General features: G+C 41.4%; 1 protein-coding gene across 3 annotated transcripts in view; it reads left to right on the top strand.

The window, feature by feature from the left end:
• The window catches only part of tafa5a (TAFA chemokine like family member 5a), a 167,786-nt gene that overhangs the window by 38,262 nt on the left and 112,251 nt on the right, over positions 1–17,273 (top strand). Inside the window, exon 1 of one of the 3 annotated variants that reach the window (XM_004553940.5) lies at positions 10,204–10,929. The exons of the other annotated variants lie outside the window; for them this stretch is intronic. Coding sequence (XP_004553997.1) covers positions 10,839–10,929 — 91 coding nt within the window. The 5' untranslated portion in view covers positions 10,204–10,838. Of the gene's footprint in view, positions 1–10,203; positions 10,930–17,273 lie in introns of those variants that run through there. 3 annotated transcript variants of the gene reach the window in all.

Below are 17,273 nucleotides of genomic sequence, written 5' to 3'. Positions count from 1 at the left end.
TCAAAATGTGTGTCATCCATCCTCTGCTCTGCTTCTATTTGCCCTTCAACTAAAAAGCCTCTTGAGTCTACGAGAATGGGTGAGAGCATTTTTTAAGGCTACAGCTTCAATATACAATGCAGGTGGTGCCATACCCTCTGCGCTGTGGAATAAGAGATGAAGATGGAGCTCTTACATCTCTATAGCCGGGGATAATGGGATTCCAGGCCATATTTTCATGGGGTAAAGCGACAAAGCCCGGTTGGAATCAGTGTTGATCCCCTGTCTTTTTAAAGCTGTCAGAGGGAGTTTGAGCCCTGAAGAGGCCAGAGGACGGGCTCTGTCTTTACAGTGTTTGTCATCTTCCTCATTTTCGCTTACTTTATCTGCTTTTGTTTCTTTGTGTCTGTCAACATGTTTCTGCCTCCTTTCTCTCATAGCTTTCTGTCTTGTTGCCTTTGTATTTCCCTTTTTTCTCACTATATGCTGTCAGTCTTTTTTCCTTTCTGTTACAGTCTTCTAAACTATCCTGTCAATGAAGTATTCAAAATATTTGTCTGCCAGTCTAAGGCCTCTTTTTGAAGGACCATACCAGCTTCTTTCAACGTCTTGCGTTGCCTAGAACAACTTCTGTATAGGCTTGGTTATTCTGATCATTTCTAATGCATGCTTCACAAAAATACTGTAATTCAACCAAGATTTTTAGAATTGAAAAATACAGGCTCACATCTTACAACTCAATTGGAAACAGGTCAAGGATGTTGTTGGTAACATGTCACTGATAATGTGATTGGGTTAAGAAAGAGAGTGAGTCTTTTATAAGTAAGTGGGGGGAGTTTGGGGATCGTCACAAAACCTCTGGGGGTATTTTCATAGTCTTTTTAGTTACAATTGAGTATAGATCCCAACTGATATGTTTTTTTTAAGTATAAGTAACAAATTTCCTTTCCTGATTTCTTTTTTTTTTTTTCATATATTGAAGCCTTACCAAGACAGTACAGTATGACAATGCATTTCAAAAATGTTCTTGTTTTACTGTTACAACAAGATCAGCTGCCTGTTGTGCTTGTGGTGCTCCAAGCACACATTTTGCCAACAGGGCAGTTGCACAGTGCTCTCTGGTGGACTCAAATATGCAACATCAACACTCGTAACTTGGCTGAAGGGTGTTTCTCCCATGCGTTCTTTATTTTTTACATTTCGAGTTATCAGCCTTTATAAATGTAAATACAGATATATCAACAAACAGCCATTATCGGCTCATATATTGCCCTGTCGAGGTATTGGTCGGGCTCTACTCGAGCAAGAATGCATTAGCTATTCATTTTGTGGAGATTAAGTTTAGTATTTCAGATGCTAAATCTTTTTATGTACCCTTTGCTATTCTGAAACCACAGACAAGCATATTAGTTTCTGTGACAAGACCTCTGAACAGGTCTCTTGACTGTTTAATTGAAGGCTAGGTGTCTACAGTGAGGAACTGCATCTGAGTGAAGAGCCGGTGTATGAATCCAATATTGTGTGTCCATCAGCAGCCTGTGGTGACAGGCAGACTGTGTTAGTGTCTGGCTTTCTACTGAAGTGTCGCTGCAAAACTGTGAATCATCTCACCCTTCATGTCACTCCATATGCTTTACTCGCTCTCCTCCTCGTGCCCTGGTGGACTTTTTTTTTTTTTTTTAAATGTCTGACCCTTTTTTCCCCTTTTTTTTGTGGACATCTTGCTCCATTCTGGCTCCCTCTCTTTTCAGTTTCTTTCTCTCTGCGTGCCGTCATCTAATAATCACATTTCTTTTCAAATGCCTTTCTTTTTTTTTAACTCACAGATGAATTCAGGCCTCCCAGGGTGATATTCAAGGTTACAGCAATCTAGTGAGCGGAGCTCTTTATTTTTTTTTCTTTCTTTTTTTTCACTCGTGCCAGACAATGCTGCTACCAAATATTATCATTATCTACTCTATTTTCACAATTGAATTTTGTCCTGGCCAGAGAGGCCACAGCCTCCCCTGCTTTAATGCTATTGCTGCTTTTCAATTTCTGTTGTATTGCTTTTCATCCTGTAGCAGCCAGCTGTGCATCATTTATTCACAATGTACTTTAGACGCATTGAAATACTATATAAGAATCCAGTAATGATCCAAAACACATAAAAAACAGATTTGACGTAATTTTACAATGCAAAATCAGTGTAGTTACTACAAATTTACTGGACTGATATGTATACAGAATAAGACACATATTGCAGGAGGATTTTAATTTTGCCTATGGATAAGGTGAATGGGCTGTTGTATGCTGAGAGCTCATCCATTATTCTCTGCCTCCCCGCCAGAGACTCAGTGATGTGTTCCGAAATGCACCAACAGGATATTTTGACCACATTTAAAACCAGCGACGATGTTCGCCACGTGGAAGATTGATGTGAAAATTGAGACTCAAGTCAATTAACTTTCTTTCAGTCAATCGAGAATAACACAGAAAGAGCGGTTCATTTAAAGTTGATAGAATATTGATTTTTAATTACACGGTAACAGATTGAATATGACATCCTCATTACAAAAGTTGATCAATATTTAAATGATGAAGTCAGCTATCCTCCGAAAGTGCTCATGTTGAAAGTGAACTGAAGTCCGCCCCAGAGAGATCTTTGTGTTGACACTGATGTGAGCTGCCGTTCCTGGACTCGGTAATTACAACAGTTTAGCAGTGATGGCACTTTTTTGGCTAAAAACTGAAACAGATTAAGACAGTTAATAATGCTGTCAATTTAATTTATATATTGGAAACTGCTGTATATTGTGTAGTGCCACTTGTGCTGTGCTGTTTAAGAGTCTGATTTCCAAACATGTTCAAGCTTTCATGTGTGAATTTGATTAAAAGAAACGAGACTATGCAGCTTAAACTGTTTTTTTTAAATTACTAATATGATGACAGATGTGTTTTAGAAACTTACTGGTCACTAATAATGAAAAATAGATTGCTTTGAAATATCTGTTAAGTCTGCAGAAAGAAAACAAAATGTTCTTTATCATGTGGGCTTTCTGGTGGAGCTGAACTTGCTCGTCATGCAGTGGGTCTCCGTGTTGTGTATGTTGACATTAGATTACCCAATGCTTTCCAAACTTTCACTTAGAATTTCAGTTTTAATCACTTATAAGCTCCATAATTTGGAAGACAACCAGAACAAAACCAAAAAAAAACCTTGCCAACAACCTCAAACTGCAGACGTGCTGCTTTGCATGGGACTACTTTTAAATTTGACAAAGGTGATGACCACTAAGACTTCCTACAGTTTCCTAACTAATAATTATTCAGTGGAAATAGAGCTTAGTTTTATGAAGATTTCAATTTTTAAAGGCAATCCCAATGATCTTTACACATCCATTAAAAAAAAGCAAGTACTGTAGTAGAAACAGAAGTCACGGAGTTGTCACTCATGTTTATCCTGATTTTATTTGTCTTTTTTATGTGTCTGTTATTTGTGTAAGACCAGGTTACCTACATTGTATGTGCACAATGGAAACCCTTCTAAAATAGATCCAAAACAAAACAGGTGGAATACCAGATCCTAATAACCGTTAATGGTGACACAGGCACATTTGGTTTTTAATCTGTCTCCTGGGTATCATTACCAACAACTCTCCCTGTGGACAATTAAAACACTTGCTAGATACACTTGTGTTTGGTGCTGTTGATACTTTTGTGTTAAATATTTAATTATCAAAGCTGTTGCTTTCATTTGCCATTTAATTTCAAGATAACTGGGCAGTAACTAAACTGTAAACCAAAGATGGTTTTGTTGTTGCTGTTGTTAGAGCGCTTCAGTCTGCGCTGTCATTCAGTTTATTGAACACAATGTTACATAATTGCGTTAAGGAAACATTGTAAGCTAAAAGAAAGCACCATTAGCACTTGCAGGAGTTTATACACAACATAAATATTACTATATTACCCCAAATATTAAGCATGATTTACCTTTTCTTCTAGAGTGTTCAAGAAAGTGCCATTTTATAACTGGAGTTCGGTTTACTGGACTGAATCAACTTCAGTTTTAATTTATGGCTGCCCCTCCGTGTGCCTGCTTCTGCTGTAGGTCTCTTCTTGTTAAAAGGAGTTTTTCCTTCCCACTGTCACCAAGTGCTTGCTCACACTCGTTTGTTTGATTTTTGTGGTTTTCTCTGTATTATTGTAGGGTCTTTACCTTATAACATAAAGCGCTGTGAGGCGACTGTTGTTGTGATTTGGGGCTATAAAAAACATTGAATTGAATCAACTCATGTATCTATTTAACACCCTTACTGTGGTAATAACTATGAAAATTTTACTATTGGAAAAACAGGCTTTCATGTGTTTTAGTGTCTGACACACACAGCTGGATGAACCAGAATTACACCTGGATCTGACCGGGAACAACTGGGAGGAGGTGACAATAGAGATACCTTTTCGTTGCCTGTTTTTCTCATCTCATTACAGGAAATGTAAGAAGCTTAGTAGAGGCCTCAAGAGAATGAGTCCATCACTATGTCAGGCTTCCGGTAACACAACTTAATTAAATATGTTGTGCGTGAGTTTTAATCATGAATACTGTTAAAACTTAGTTGTGTGGGTGACATCGTTTCTAATTAAAATCATGTTAAACGTTTAAGATGTTTAGATTAAACCATCAATATGCCATTTCCTGTATCACATTACAACATATAATGATTTCTATGTGGGTCGAACGTGGCTCATTTTCCTTGCATACTGTCTTCATAAAAGCTCCTAAAGAGATGAAATTCTAAGAGAAGCAATACATGCAATGACTAAAAAATGTGCAGCTGAATAAAATACTCCTGTCAGGTTACTCAATTATTGACTGCAATGGAAAGTAGGCAGAAAACCTTGACAAAACGCTCAAAAAAAAATGTGCATGCTCTGTAAACCACTAAAAGAGTTTTTTTTTTATTAGGCTCAGCAAGGAGTGTGTTCTCCAAGTACAGAAGTGAATTAGAAAAGGAAAAGTAATTAAAGTATTTTTTTTTATACCTCAGATGTTTGGATATCCTCATGAGTTGCATAATGAGTGAAATTAGACATATTTACTAAAAACACACAAACTTCATGGTGTGGAAAATTAATTGACATCTCCCTAACGAATGCTTCACAAATATTAAGACAAAAACAGGACAGATATCTAAGGTGGGGTCTTTTCACAGGTAACTTCTTGATAGATGGTTGGATTCTTTCCCCAAGTGTCAGTGTGACTGACAGTAAGCAATGTGAAACACGTAGCGGCTTTTCTGTTTTTATTTGAACAAAATCTTAAAAGTGCTTTTTCATTATAGGGTGATTTTTGTTTCTTTGGAAAAGCTGTGTCTGATTCCAAAACATGTGAGGAGCCCTCCAGTCCATCTCGAGCAGGAATTTATATGGTGCTTTTCTAGTCTTGATGACCACTCCAACTTTTTTACACTTCAAGCCTTGTTCATCCATTCACACTCATGTCCATGGAGAAATGTGTTCCAATCAATCAATCAATCAATCAATCAATCAATCAATCAATCAATCAATCAATCAATCAATCAATCAATCAATCAATCGCACATTGTCACACACTGAGTGATCCATGAAGTGCAGTTTTTATGGTTTAATATGTTGGCCAAGAGCAGAATTTTCATCGATAGATAGATGGATAGGTTTTGCAGAATACAAGCAAACCCAACAGTTAAAGCAAAACACCTAAGAAGCTAGTCTGAAAAGCTAGCATTTTGTTTGCCGATAGTGTATTTTCCCTTCCTGTATCCAAGCTAGAAAGCTTTTGTTCAGGTCTCTCCAGAGTTGGAGGAATGGTTTGTGCCAGCTTTTTAAAATGAAGGCTTTTCATACTGTATATCTACAGTGTTACCCTGTTAACCACAGCTAACAAATTATGTTCCTTTGTAGTGTAAGTGTGCAAGTGGGATTGATGTGCCATGCTATGAATAAGGTGTTACAGCATAGCAATGTAATTGTGAATAATAATGATAACCATCCTAGTGACTGTGTAGAAAGATATCCTCTTTTCAGCAAGAATCTTTTTTGGCTCTGTCACTTTTGGTTGGCATGCTGTTTAAAATGCTGACAGACATATTAGACTGCCCTATTCTGCCTTGAAACTTTGGTTTTTCACTGAGCAATTCATGAATTTTGCAACATTTATTCAATTACCTGTCTATTAGGTTCTTCGGGGACTCTATTAAGACTTGACCTGATCTCAGAGGCCCAGAGGCAGCTTTGTTGCATGACAGCAGCAGTGTGTTCATCTCCCGAAACAATAATGGCTCCACCTGTCAGAAGACAAAGTGGGTCACAAGCAAAGCCTTATTGGTGGCTGCCACCTCAACTTTTATCTCTGATTAAACTGTAAGAATCCTTGTGTTGAACACCCTACTGGGCATGGGCCGTATGTTCCAGCTTTTCCCTCTGATTAAGCCCTTCTTCAGATTTATTGGCCATGGGAAATAATGGGAAACACAGCGAATGTAGAAGTTTTAGCCCATTACTCATGGCTTTTATTGGCATGGGCTCTGTTTGGCATACAGCCATTGACCTGTACAGAGGACAAAGCAAGTAACGCCTCTCCTGGCTCTTGGCAAGGAAAAGCATAGCAGTGAGGAGGTGGCAATATAGAGAAGGAGAAAGTGAGAGAGGAGACGTGGCAGCAGTGTAGGTGGGTGATGTGAGGATAGAGAGGAAGGAAATTGTTTAATAATTTACAAAAAAAAAGGAGATTTCAGTATTCCAAAACTTATCTCAAAATATTTTTGCTATCTCTTTGTAATATAGAAAAGAAGTTGCATATAATGCAAGAAACTGCCTAACAGGGATTTATAATAGTGTCTAGACAGAACAGTTGATCCCTAAGGAAGTAGCGCAAAAAAAAAATGAGACCCTGTGTGCTGGGTGACAAAGTTAAAGTTCAGAGATGAAACTGTTACACAAGATAGTGATCCTTACAGTTTATACTCTGTCTGTGTATAAATGTCTATATGTGAGTGTATTAAGTATATTTTTTTAATTATAGGAGAACTGCTAAGCATAGTGTGAAACCCCTGGCAGTAAGCTCATTAGTAAGTAATAATCATGTATACTATAAATTAGCTTGTGCCTTTGAATGCTTTTCTGTTGGAGACAAAGATAATATACTATATTTGCTCATATTGGTTTAGTGTGTTTTATTACAAAGCTTTATGGTAATTTTGCTTTTTTAAATGTGCAACGTTTTCTAGGCCAGAAGAAAAAGGAAAAACAATACAGAAATCCAATTTAAAGCAGAACTCCACCAATTTACATACAAAGTTTAAGTTTACGGGTTGAGGAGGAGATTCATAAATTTTTTAAGAAACATTTCTGATGATGTCCAATAAAAGAAACGTTTAGGGTAATCTGCAGTAGACATTTTGATTAGAGGAAATAAAATATCAGTTTTGCAGTAGCTGTTTCCTCTGGGGTAGATGGACGGGTCAACAAAACATTAGCCTTTGACTTAAATATCTCTCTCCTCCGCTAACACTATTGTTTACAATAAGTCCTGGAGATAAAAGGTGCAGTTTGAATGACAATGACATCTGTGTAAGAGATCATATGCATATTTCTTTTCTTTTTTTTTAAGCCTAAAAAAATCTTGTCATATCCTTGCACAATGTTTAAAATATGCCCTCCCTCACCACGGGCGTCAGGTGTTTTAGCAGATCTTAATCCAGGATGTTTTCTGGCAGATATGCTGCAGTGATGTTTGGAAAATGAACACAATCACTGCTGGCATCGATGTCCATGTGCCATAGGATTTTTAAAACGTGGAAAGTAGAGCTTTACCTAGGATCCAGCACAGCTTCTGCGCGCTAATGAAAACAGCATCTCTGACTAGACGAAGATATCTCACATAATACAACATTAACCATGAGTAGCCTAAATATAATTGTACATGTGAAAACTTACTTGAACTGCTTTATATATTCATAAACTCCTGTAACTCTTGGGGTTTTAGAAAACTCGACAGAAAAAATTGAAAAAAGGGATAGACATGTGAAGGAAGCAGAACTCCATCAACATTGTCGCTGTTTTATTTGAGTTACTGTACGCACTGTACAAATGGATGCACTGCCTGCAGATGCTGTTCCGTGATGAGTGAGTGAGCTCAAGCCTCGGCTGCTCGCTCCAGAGTTTGTGGAGAAGCACATTTCTACTTTATAAATAACACAAAAGCCTAATTGTTGGTTGATGTGAAAGCTGCGCAGCTGAATTCTTTTCATGTTCTAAATATTTACTCACAGTTACGCAAATTGCTGGTGCCACCTTAAACTGGTAGTGAAAAAAAAGAAAAGAAAAAAGAAGCTGTTCTTAGCGCTGTACATATGGTGGATGTTGGTGCGTGTGGTTCAAACGTGTGAGGCGAGATCTCAGGGTTGCATAAAGATGGCAACCTCGTGAACAGCTGTAATTGGTTTCCTCTGACAGATCAAACCATCACTCTGTCTCGGAACATCCAGCTGTCAAACTTGACACACAGTTAGATTTAGCCACTTTTGCTCTTTCCAGGAAGTATAGACTTGTAGAGTCCGCCGATGACAATGGCGGCTTTGTACACCCACACAGTCATGGGCACACATTCGGCCTCCTCAGCCCAAATCCATGTCGAGGTCAAGTCTCTGTTAATTGCTTTCCATGGAGTAGATGGATGGATCACGGCTTCAGTTGACGAGGCTGGGAGGTGTAGGGAAAGAAAAACACGCATGTGGTAAGACACACACAGAGAGTCTGGCACACATTTCAGCCAACGGAGACTGTTATCAGCTAATTAGTAGCAGTAACTGCAGGGGCCAACCTTATTGACACTGGAATAACGGTTTTCTGGTTTGAGTGGCACTGTCACTTCTCCCGCCGTATCATTGTGATTCAATTATAAATACACAGATGCAGGGAACGGAACGTACAATCACCCCAAGGAGGAGACGCTGCTTTCAGATGCTGTGATCACTTGAGCGGCCATATGGGTTATTGTGTGCAGACTGGCCACGCTCTCTCCCAAATGGCAGACTAAACTTCAGTGGATAAATAAATGAATGAATATTTATTTCACATTTCACATCACTCGGCAAGTCCCACATCGGTCGAGCCTCGAAAAGCAGAATGCGACAACACACGAACTGAAACAATGGCAGTGCTTTTTGTGCCGTGCAGAGGGGGTTAGGGTAAAGGATTACACGTGCCATTGTGTGGCCATTCAGCCTTGGTCCTCCTCCAGCTGGATTGCTTTCATTCCCGTGATCATGATACCCATTCAAAGCTCGAATGATGAAAAGAGCACTAAATGTATTTTTTGTTAAGAAATTGCAACAGTATCAGCTGTTTAGATTGTTTTAATCAGAGGAAATTTAGGCTGCACCTGTCATAGGTTTGCTGTTGGGTATGTGGGGGGCGGTGAATGATTAATAAAAAAAAACACGAGGCTGAGCCAACTAGCCAAACCTGTTGCCTGTTCCAATATCTAAAAGGTTCGACTAATATGGTTCGACTAATTTCCTGTGCATTTAAGAAGAAGAAGAAGAAGAAGAAGAAGAAGAAGAAGAAGAAGAAGAAGAAGAAGAAAAAGATTTGTACAGGCTCCAAAACTAAAATCAGCACTTTTAAATTTCTTCATTAGCCAGAAAATATCCTCGGATCACTATTATTTATTTATTTATTCGTGGAGGCTAGCGTCTTTTTTTTCTTAGAGCACTACCATGTCTCCTGCTTTGTACCCCGAGGAGATTATTTGGAGAGTTGTGACGTAACCTGGAGCTAAGCAGAGGGGAGGGGGGAGGGGGGGGGGGGAACAGTGAATCACGTATGAGGGACAGAAAGTAAGATGTTCCCACATGCCTGGCCGCAACTGTTTCTTATTAATCTGCTACATGATTGATGGGAGGATGCATGGGAAGGTTGATGGGAAGAACCTGAGCAGAGAAGGCAGGGGGGGAATTGCTGACCACAGCGCCTCTTAATCTTAGATTTTGAATGGGGGTGTTTTCAGAACGGGGAATATCCTGGAGATGCATAGTTTATGAAACTGTATCGTTCTCGTGCGTAAAATGCCAAGAGTTGCACTGGACTGGAGGAATAGGGGGTCGGGGATTGAGAGGTAGAGTGGGGGCGGGGGGTAGAGAGAAAGTGACGGATCGGCCGAGCGATATGGCGAAAAAGTGGGAGAAAGAGACAGCGCGACAGAGAGAGAGAGAGAGAGAGGGAGAGAGAGAGAGGGAAAACGAGAGAGAGACAGAGAGAGAGGCTGTGAAGCGACTTGGTTGGCAGTGTTCGCCTCTGTCTCTCAGGCAGTGGGAGAGATGTGCGTAACATGCAGCGGAGAGCGGTGATCATCATCTGCGCGCCGCATCGCCGTGGACCGCCGTGCGCACTCATAGACGGAGACACACCGAGGGGTGCAGCCCGCTCTCCCGTACCCGTCGTGACCGACACTCCCGTGAAGCCGGCGAGAGACCCCTGAAGGAGCAAAAGAAGCAGAAGAAGTGGTGTGAGGAAAGATGCCAGCCGCTCAGGCTGTGATTTGGGGTTAATCACCCCTCTGTTTGGAAATCACTCTGACGCACCGGCGACGAAGCGAGCGCGCTTATTTTTGCGGAATCCCATCCTCCTTCCTTCTGTGTCACATCTAAAGCGGACTATCAAGTGGGGATTTTTTTTCATTATTTATTTATTTTTATTTTTTTATTTGCACGAAAGCTGCATTCCATGGCCAACAGAATATGAGTCAGTGCGTGTCTGTGAGCTGAGGTGGAGTGTGCGTCTATCTCTCTCTCCCGCTTGCACGGCTGTCTCGGTCCGCCACAAAACCTTCCCACGCCAGGATGCAGCTGCTCAGAGTTGCGTGGGCACTGACCGGAGCGGCGATCTGCTGCTTTCTCATTCTCCTTATCCACTCCCGCCTGCTCAAAGAAGGTAATCACACCGAACTCCACCGATTTACCCCCTCAATCTGATCTGTTACCGAGCTATCCTCTGCCGTGTAGTTTATGTGAAGTTTTCCGCAAAAAAATAAAAAAAAAATAAAAAAAAAATAATAATAATACAAATATGTATATATACATATTCAAACATGATCAAATATCCAATTTTCTTAAGTGGCTCCGATACAGAAAAAAAGAAAAAAGAATCCAATCCAGTTTGCACAAAAGCAAATTCATGAGGCGCACAAGCGCTGCTGTGATTCCTATCCCACCTGCATTTCTGCATCTCTGCTCATCAACAAGTAATCAACCCGAATATGTTCGATTAACCAGTATTCAATGCCAGAGGAGAAGGAAGAATTGTGCTCAAGGAAGAGGGGGTGAAAAAAAGTACCACCAAAAGCAGTTGACTGAATGGAGATACTGATTTGTTGTAAGCGTTTTCAATAGATGGCACTAGAGTCTAACTTTAGGGTAACATTGAGGTCAAGCGGTTCTAATGTCGTTCCATTCGCCTTTATATTGTGTTTTCAGACCTCCTTTCTTGGAGTCGAAAGTCGGGTACAATTCCAATGCAGACCCTCGGTCACACAACTCTCAGCTTCTCTGTTGCTCTGGCTGCTGTGTGTCTGTCATTGCTGACATGCTGTCTGGATGCACAGCCTGCAGATATGGCTGCATTGTGGGAAGTTGGTGCAGCTGGGGTTTTTGTTGGGAGGGGGGGGGTGCTAATTAATTGAGTTCCATTTGCTGACATTCAGCTGTTAATGCTTTAATGAATCACAACTTAGCCGATGTCTCAGCGTGGGAGATTGTTCCGTGTAACCGGTCATTAATTCCACCTACAGTACACCGCGATATACACAAATCACATCTGTCTGCGGGGAGACTTTCATGCAGAGGTTGAGCACACTTACTGCTCAAACTCCTTATGAAAGTCAAATGGTGTAAGCTGGGGGAATTACTGCACTGCATAAAGCTGGCACGTAAAACAGCTCTTAATACTACCCTTACACATGTATACCCCGGGGCGAGCAGGGTCTGTTTGGCACTTAGGAACGGTCACGAGTTTTCCTTTGTGGTGATTGTTGAAACGCGAAGGCTTGGAATGGCTCGCCATGCCCTCGCTGCCTCCAGCCCTGGGCAGATATTCGGGTCAAGCAGTAGCAAGCACTTCCCTCACCGTGGTGAGTCCATGACTGCTTCTGGGTAGGAGTATGTCCAGCCATAGTGAAGTAAAGGGAGCGAGGGGTGAGAAATAGGTCTGTCAGCCAAACAATTTGAAGCAAGGGGAGTTGAGGATTCTGTACTAGCACATGTCCCAAAGCCACCCTTTGTAGTTTTAATTTACTGTGGCACACTGGCCTTACAGAGAGGTCAAAAAGAGGATTGTGTGGCCACCTAACAGTACAAAAAAGTGCTGCTTGTGGCCGTGTTGATGCGATGGGATCTTATTAGATTCGGGCCATCAGCATTGTTGAGCTTGTTGACTGGCAAGACAATATTTTTGACCTTCACTGCCGAGTTGTTTGCCGGTATCATGTTGTGCTTTTTACGCTGAGGTGTTGTTCCCTTAAGCCCGTGTTTTTCTGTGCTTTCTAACTTGACACAGAATAGCTTTTAAGTTTTCGGGGGGGAGAAGTCTGCTGGTCACTCTCTGGCAAGAGGCCACATTTAATTTCGGTTTGGGCTTTATTGAAATGTGGCACAGAGAGACGGAGGGAGAGAAGTGGTGAGAATATGCTCACTTTAGGCTACAAGAATGGCCAAGGTCAAACCCTGCTCTGAGGCCTAATAATACGAACTGATAAAATGAATTCAAAGGAGTGCATTAGCGACAGTCTTTTGGGAATGAGGATAATGAAAGGCATGCACAAGGGACCTAAAAAAGAACAGAGGCCGTTTAGTCTCAGCCTGCATATTCTTTCATTAAGAACATTGGGGTTGTCCAACACTACCATCTTTTAGTGTGAATTAGAACAAAAGAAAGCAGGGGGGTGGGGGGGTGGAGAAGTATTTTTAGTCTCCTCTCTATCATGTGCCGGATTGATCGCCTCCTCTGTGCTTCAGTGCGTGAGGACGCTGAAGCTGGCGGTACAGATGTGCATGCAGGTGGTATATTATTTAAGGTAGCCTGTCAACAAGAGAGTTATTTTCATATCAGTGATTGTGAGCTTGCAAACTACAGATTGAAGATGGTGATTTGGGCTCATGGAGAAAGAATACGTCAGCTCTGTGTCAGCTTGTTAGGAAGCTGAACACACTATGAGCAGAAATATGCATTTGAGGTTGGGGGGTTGTACACCCCGTTGCGTCAGCCCTCTTGAATAATGTGGCACAGGATCTCGGCTCGCAGAGAGGCTTGGGTTTGGGATTGGAAACGTATTATGCGCTCGGAATGTGGATGAATTTTGGGCCATAAATTTCTCACACTGTCCACTTCAATAATTCACACAATGAAGCGAATCCCGTTTCGCTCTTTATTGGCTGAGATATTTGTCACATGGCAATAGAGGGTCCGACAGGTTCGCAGAACAGCTCCTGGTGCAGAAATCCCCCGGCGAGTCCGGGACCATCGAGGCACGTGAAAGGTTTTGTTCTGGAAATAACGCGTTAGTCACTGTAATAAAATGGCCTGCATAATATGCTACGGTTATATCTTTGGTGTGCTTTTAAAGCTAAAAAGAGCAGCATCTTTAAAACACCAGTGGCCTGTTCGCTCTCGATATTGGAGTAACATTGTGAAGGTGTACCAGAACGCAGCTTAGTGGCTTTATTGAAAATTCTCTCAAGTGTTCATGAGGATGCTTTAAGAGTCAATAAAACCTTAAAGACAAATTTGAATAATCTTGAATGATTAGTTTGCATTTTCTCATCGTTGTAACTATGTCATGGATGGCGCCATATAGAAGGTTGTTTTCCCAAAACTTATAAGCATCGTGGGACACATGCATCCCACTCTGATTTCAAGTTGGCCAAACCAGCGTCTGTCAGGAGAAAGATGTTTGATTACACATCATTTAATTCCATTTAATTAAAAACATATGAAGAAGTGCAGTTTTAACAGTAGCTTTCATTGTGTGGTTTTCTACATGATAAAGAAATGCTGCAGTGCTAAATGAAAGAAGTTTGTCAGCATGAATTTATAAAATTGCAGAAAAATGTATGGTTATTACAGGTATAAGAGAGTACTTCACATTAATTGGCAAAAAATGTCCTATCCTTTTGCTTTTTCTGTGGCTTCATTGTAAAAACAAAAAATCTGCAGCACACAGTGAAAAAAAACAGGAACTTTTCTGCATTTTAACTGTTATTGCTTATCTATCACTTAAGTGCCTTGGTGTAGTATGAATGGCAGTGGATCTTCACCAGGAGGGAAAAACTATGAAAGCTATGAAATTCAGAAATTGATGTCGCATTTTCCAAAGATGTGCGTCAGGTTGGCCAATTCTGGTCCCCGGACCTTATGTTTGAGACCTCTGATTGGAATGATCTTAGATGCGCATTCGTTTGCAAGCATACCCACATGAACCATTTATTTTTATTTAATTTTTTTTTAAAATTAATACGTCTTGAAAAGATGAAATATTAAACGTCTCTGTGACACTGAGGAGCTGAGTAGGTGAAGCGCTCCCAAAAACCTCATGTCTGCACAGCCCAGTGGCCTCTCTCCGTCCTCCACCTCCCTCAGACAGACCACCAGGCTGCCTAACAACTGCAGTTATTGATCTTCAGGTAAAACCACAGAGTGAGCCATAATGGACCAAAGTGACAGATATACAGTGTGTGTGTGTCTGTGTGAATGCACTGCACTCAATGTCAGACAACCAAAATCATTTACAGCAGGTGCTCTAAAAAGCACAGTGCAGGGTATCCTCTTTTTTTTCCAAACAAAAAGATGTGGATTAGAATGACATCCTGTGCTGTGGAGGCTCAGCTCGGAGCAGCCTCAGGCAGATTCGGGTCAAGTGGTGGCAAACTCGCAGTGTCATGCACGCACGTGGCCCATGAAGGAAGGGGAGCCCTGTCACTTAGGACACCAGATGAAAAAGAGAGGGTGTAATAGTGTAATAATAAACATATGAACAAACCGGGAGTCTGCAGTCGGGGGTTATGTGCTCAAAACTCACGTCACTGCCTGAAACACAGGACATCGCTGTCTCTTACGTCGAGCTCTTTTGCTCAAATTAAACTGATTGCATGACTAAAAGAAATCCTAGCGTGATCGGTTTTATGTGCCAGAGTTGTCAAACAGTAGATGGTTATGTAACATACTAAAGATCTGCTCCACAACTGCTGTTTATATCGGCAGTTATTATTTTTCCCTCCACTTTTCGTACTATTTTGTCCTCCAGTTTCCTCCTATCACTGCAGAGATTTCAGTACAAGCATTCAATTTCGTCGTGCCATCTGCGGATGTCGTGTCTCATTTCTCCATCTGAATATTAATTCTGTTTGTGCCACTGTAGCAGAATGCACAATGCGTGCTAGGCACGGCCTTTAAGAGGCGTAGCCGCTTTTCCAGCTATCACCTGCATCTAAAACCTGCCGATGGTCTAATTAGAGTGGAGGCCAGGGCGAACGGCTGCACGAGCTCCCACTCGAATGTGATTTTGAGATCCAGCAGCAGAGGTGCAGTCATTAAGTATTTCTTCCTTTTTTTAAGCATCTATTATTAATCTGCAGAAAGGAAGGATTTTAGGGAACTTAGCCCTGCAGCACAGCTTTAGGACTCAAGTGAGATAAAGATAATATGCATGTATTTAATGCTGCAGTAATACTCCTTCAGCATACAGAAGCAATGTCACAATCACCGTGTTTTACTTGGCAAATCCTCGGTGATTTCAAATCCCTCACAGCCAAGGGGTACGTAGGTAAAAGTCTGTCTGAATGTAATCTGCTGTAAACTGCTCTAAATTGAACACAATTTATCTTTAATGGTCAGTATCAGCTGTAATCCATAGGGGTGGCACGAATTAATCAATTGCTTAATTGATTCATTAGTTAAGGGGTTTGTTAATTAAATCACTTCTGTGAGTCAATCACAGTTGCAGCAGAAGCCTGTGGTGGTTTTTTCAAGGTAATCTAAGCCTGGTCTCAAACAAGCCCCTTGTGCCTTGTGTCCAGGGCCACTTTTCATCTGTTTGTGTGTTTGCTCATGGCACTGTTCTTCACAGTTCCTATTGATTGTGGGACAGTAAAAAGTGTGCACTATTGCACCCAGTTTTCCAAAAGTCCTATTGATTGCCTTTTGGCAGAGCTGTGGGACGATTGGCGTTGGCTTTTCTAATAAAAAGCTGGCTGTGGGGATCCTCCTAGGGTTCCGTTATTTTTTTACTGGAAACACTCAGCGGCCTTTGGAAATAGCGATGTCAGAAAGACATCACCCTTACACACTTCATTCGTGCCCTTCCACCCATGAAGTGCCGTGTAAAACTCCCCAAGGCCCTACCAAACCAAGCTTGAAGACATAGATTTGAGCTATTCTGTAAAACCTTGGATCAGCAAGGACATGCAATGCGACATCTTCCAAGCACATTAGTGTAATAAAGATGATGGTGATTTAAAAAAAAGTGTGCCACACATATTAAATTGTGGCACAGATCAGGAAGCCACAGAGCACAGATTGTTAGGTTGTGCTCCTCTTGGCTGTAAAAAGTGGCAAACAGCGTAAAGGAGCTGAGCAGTTTAAATAACTGTGGCTGCGTCTTTGATTAAAACCTCGTCCAGAATGTCTCCTGGTCACTTCGATCTGATAGAGCTCGGCTGTATAAATTAATCATGGGTGCATTTGCACGCGCATAAAATGAAAGTAAATGGTGGAGTGTTTGGCAGTAGACACCCAAACTGAGGAGTAGGACAAGAAGAAGGAGGGCCAGTAGTTTGAGAGGTTAGAGGCAAGCAGAGCCATTTGTCTATCGACTTGTCAGCTGGTGGGAGAGAGATCCTCTCAGATCAGCATTTTCCTTAGAGGAGGGCGGATTCCTGTGGGTCTGTTCTTGCAACACTGGCAACATGTCCATCATGATCATCTCTCAAAGAGAATCTGGTCCCGCCCCTTGGATGATCTAACCCGAGTCAGTGGATTCATCAGGATATACTGTGCGAGCTGAAAGAGTGCTGATTTAGGGGAACTGAGCCTGTCCATTTTATTCATAGGCCAACTCTCCAGACTATTGATTCCCTGACCACCAGGGTGCTTGAGAGTAGGGCTGAACGATATATCGCATTTGCGATAATATCGCGACATGATCAAGTGCAATTTTCTAACCGCAAAGGCTGCGATTATACTCTGGACATGTCCAAATTCATGGGCTGCATCCTCCTGAGGCCGCA

The sequence above is a fragment of the Maylandia zebra genome, linkage group LG17, assembly GCF_041146795.1.
Source record: "Maylandia zebra isolate NMK-2024a linkage group LG17, Mzebra_GT3a, whole genome shotgun sequence".
NCBI lineage: Eukaryota > Metazoa > Chordata > Actinopteri > Cichliformes > Cichlidae > Maylandia > Maylandia zebra.
This window is presented reverse-complemented; position numbering and strand designations above follow the sequence as displayed.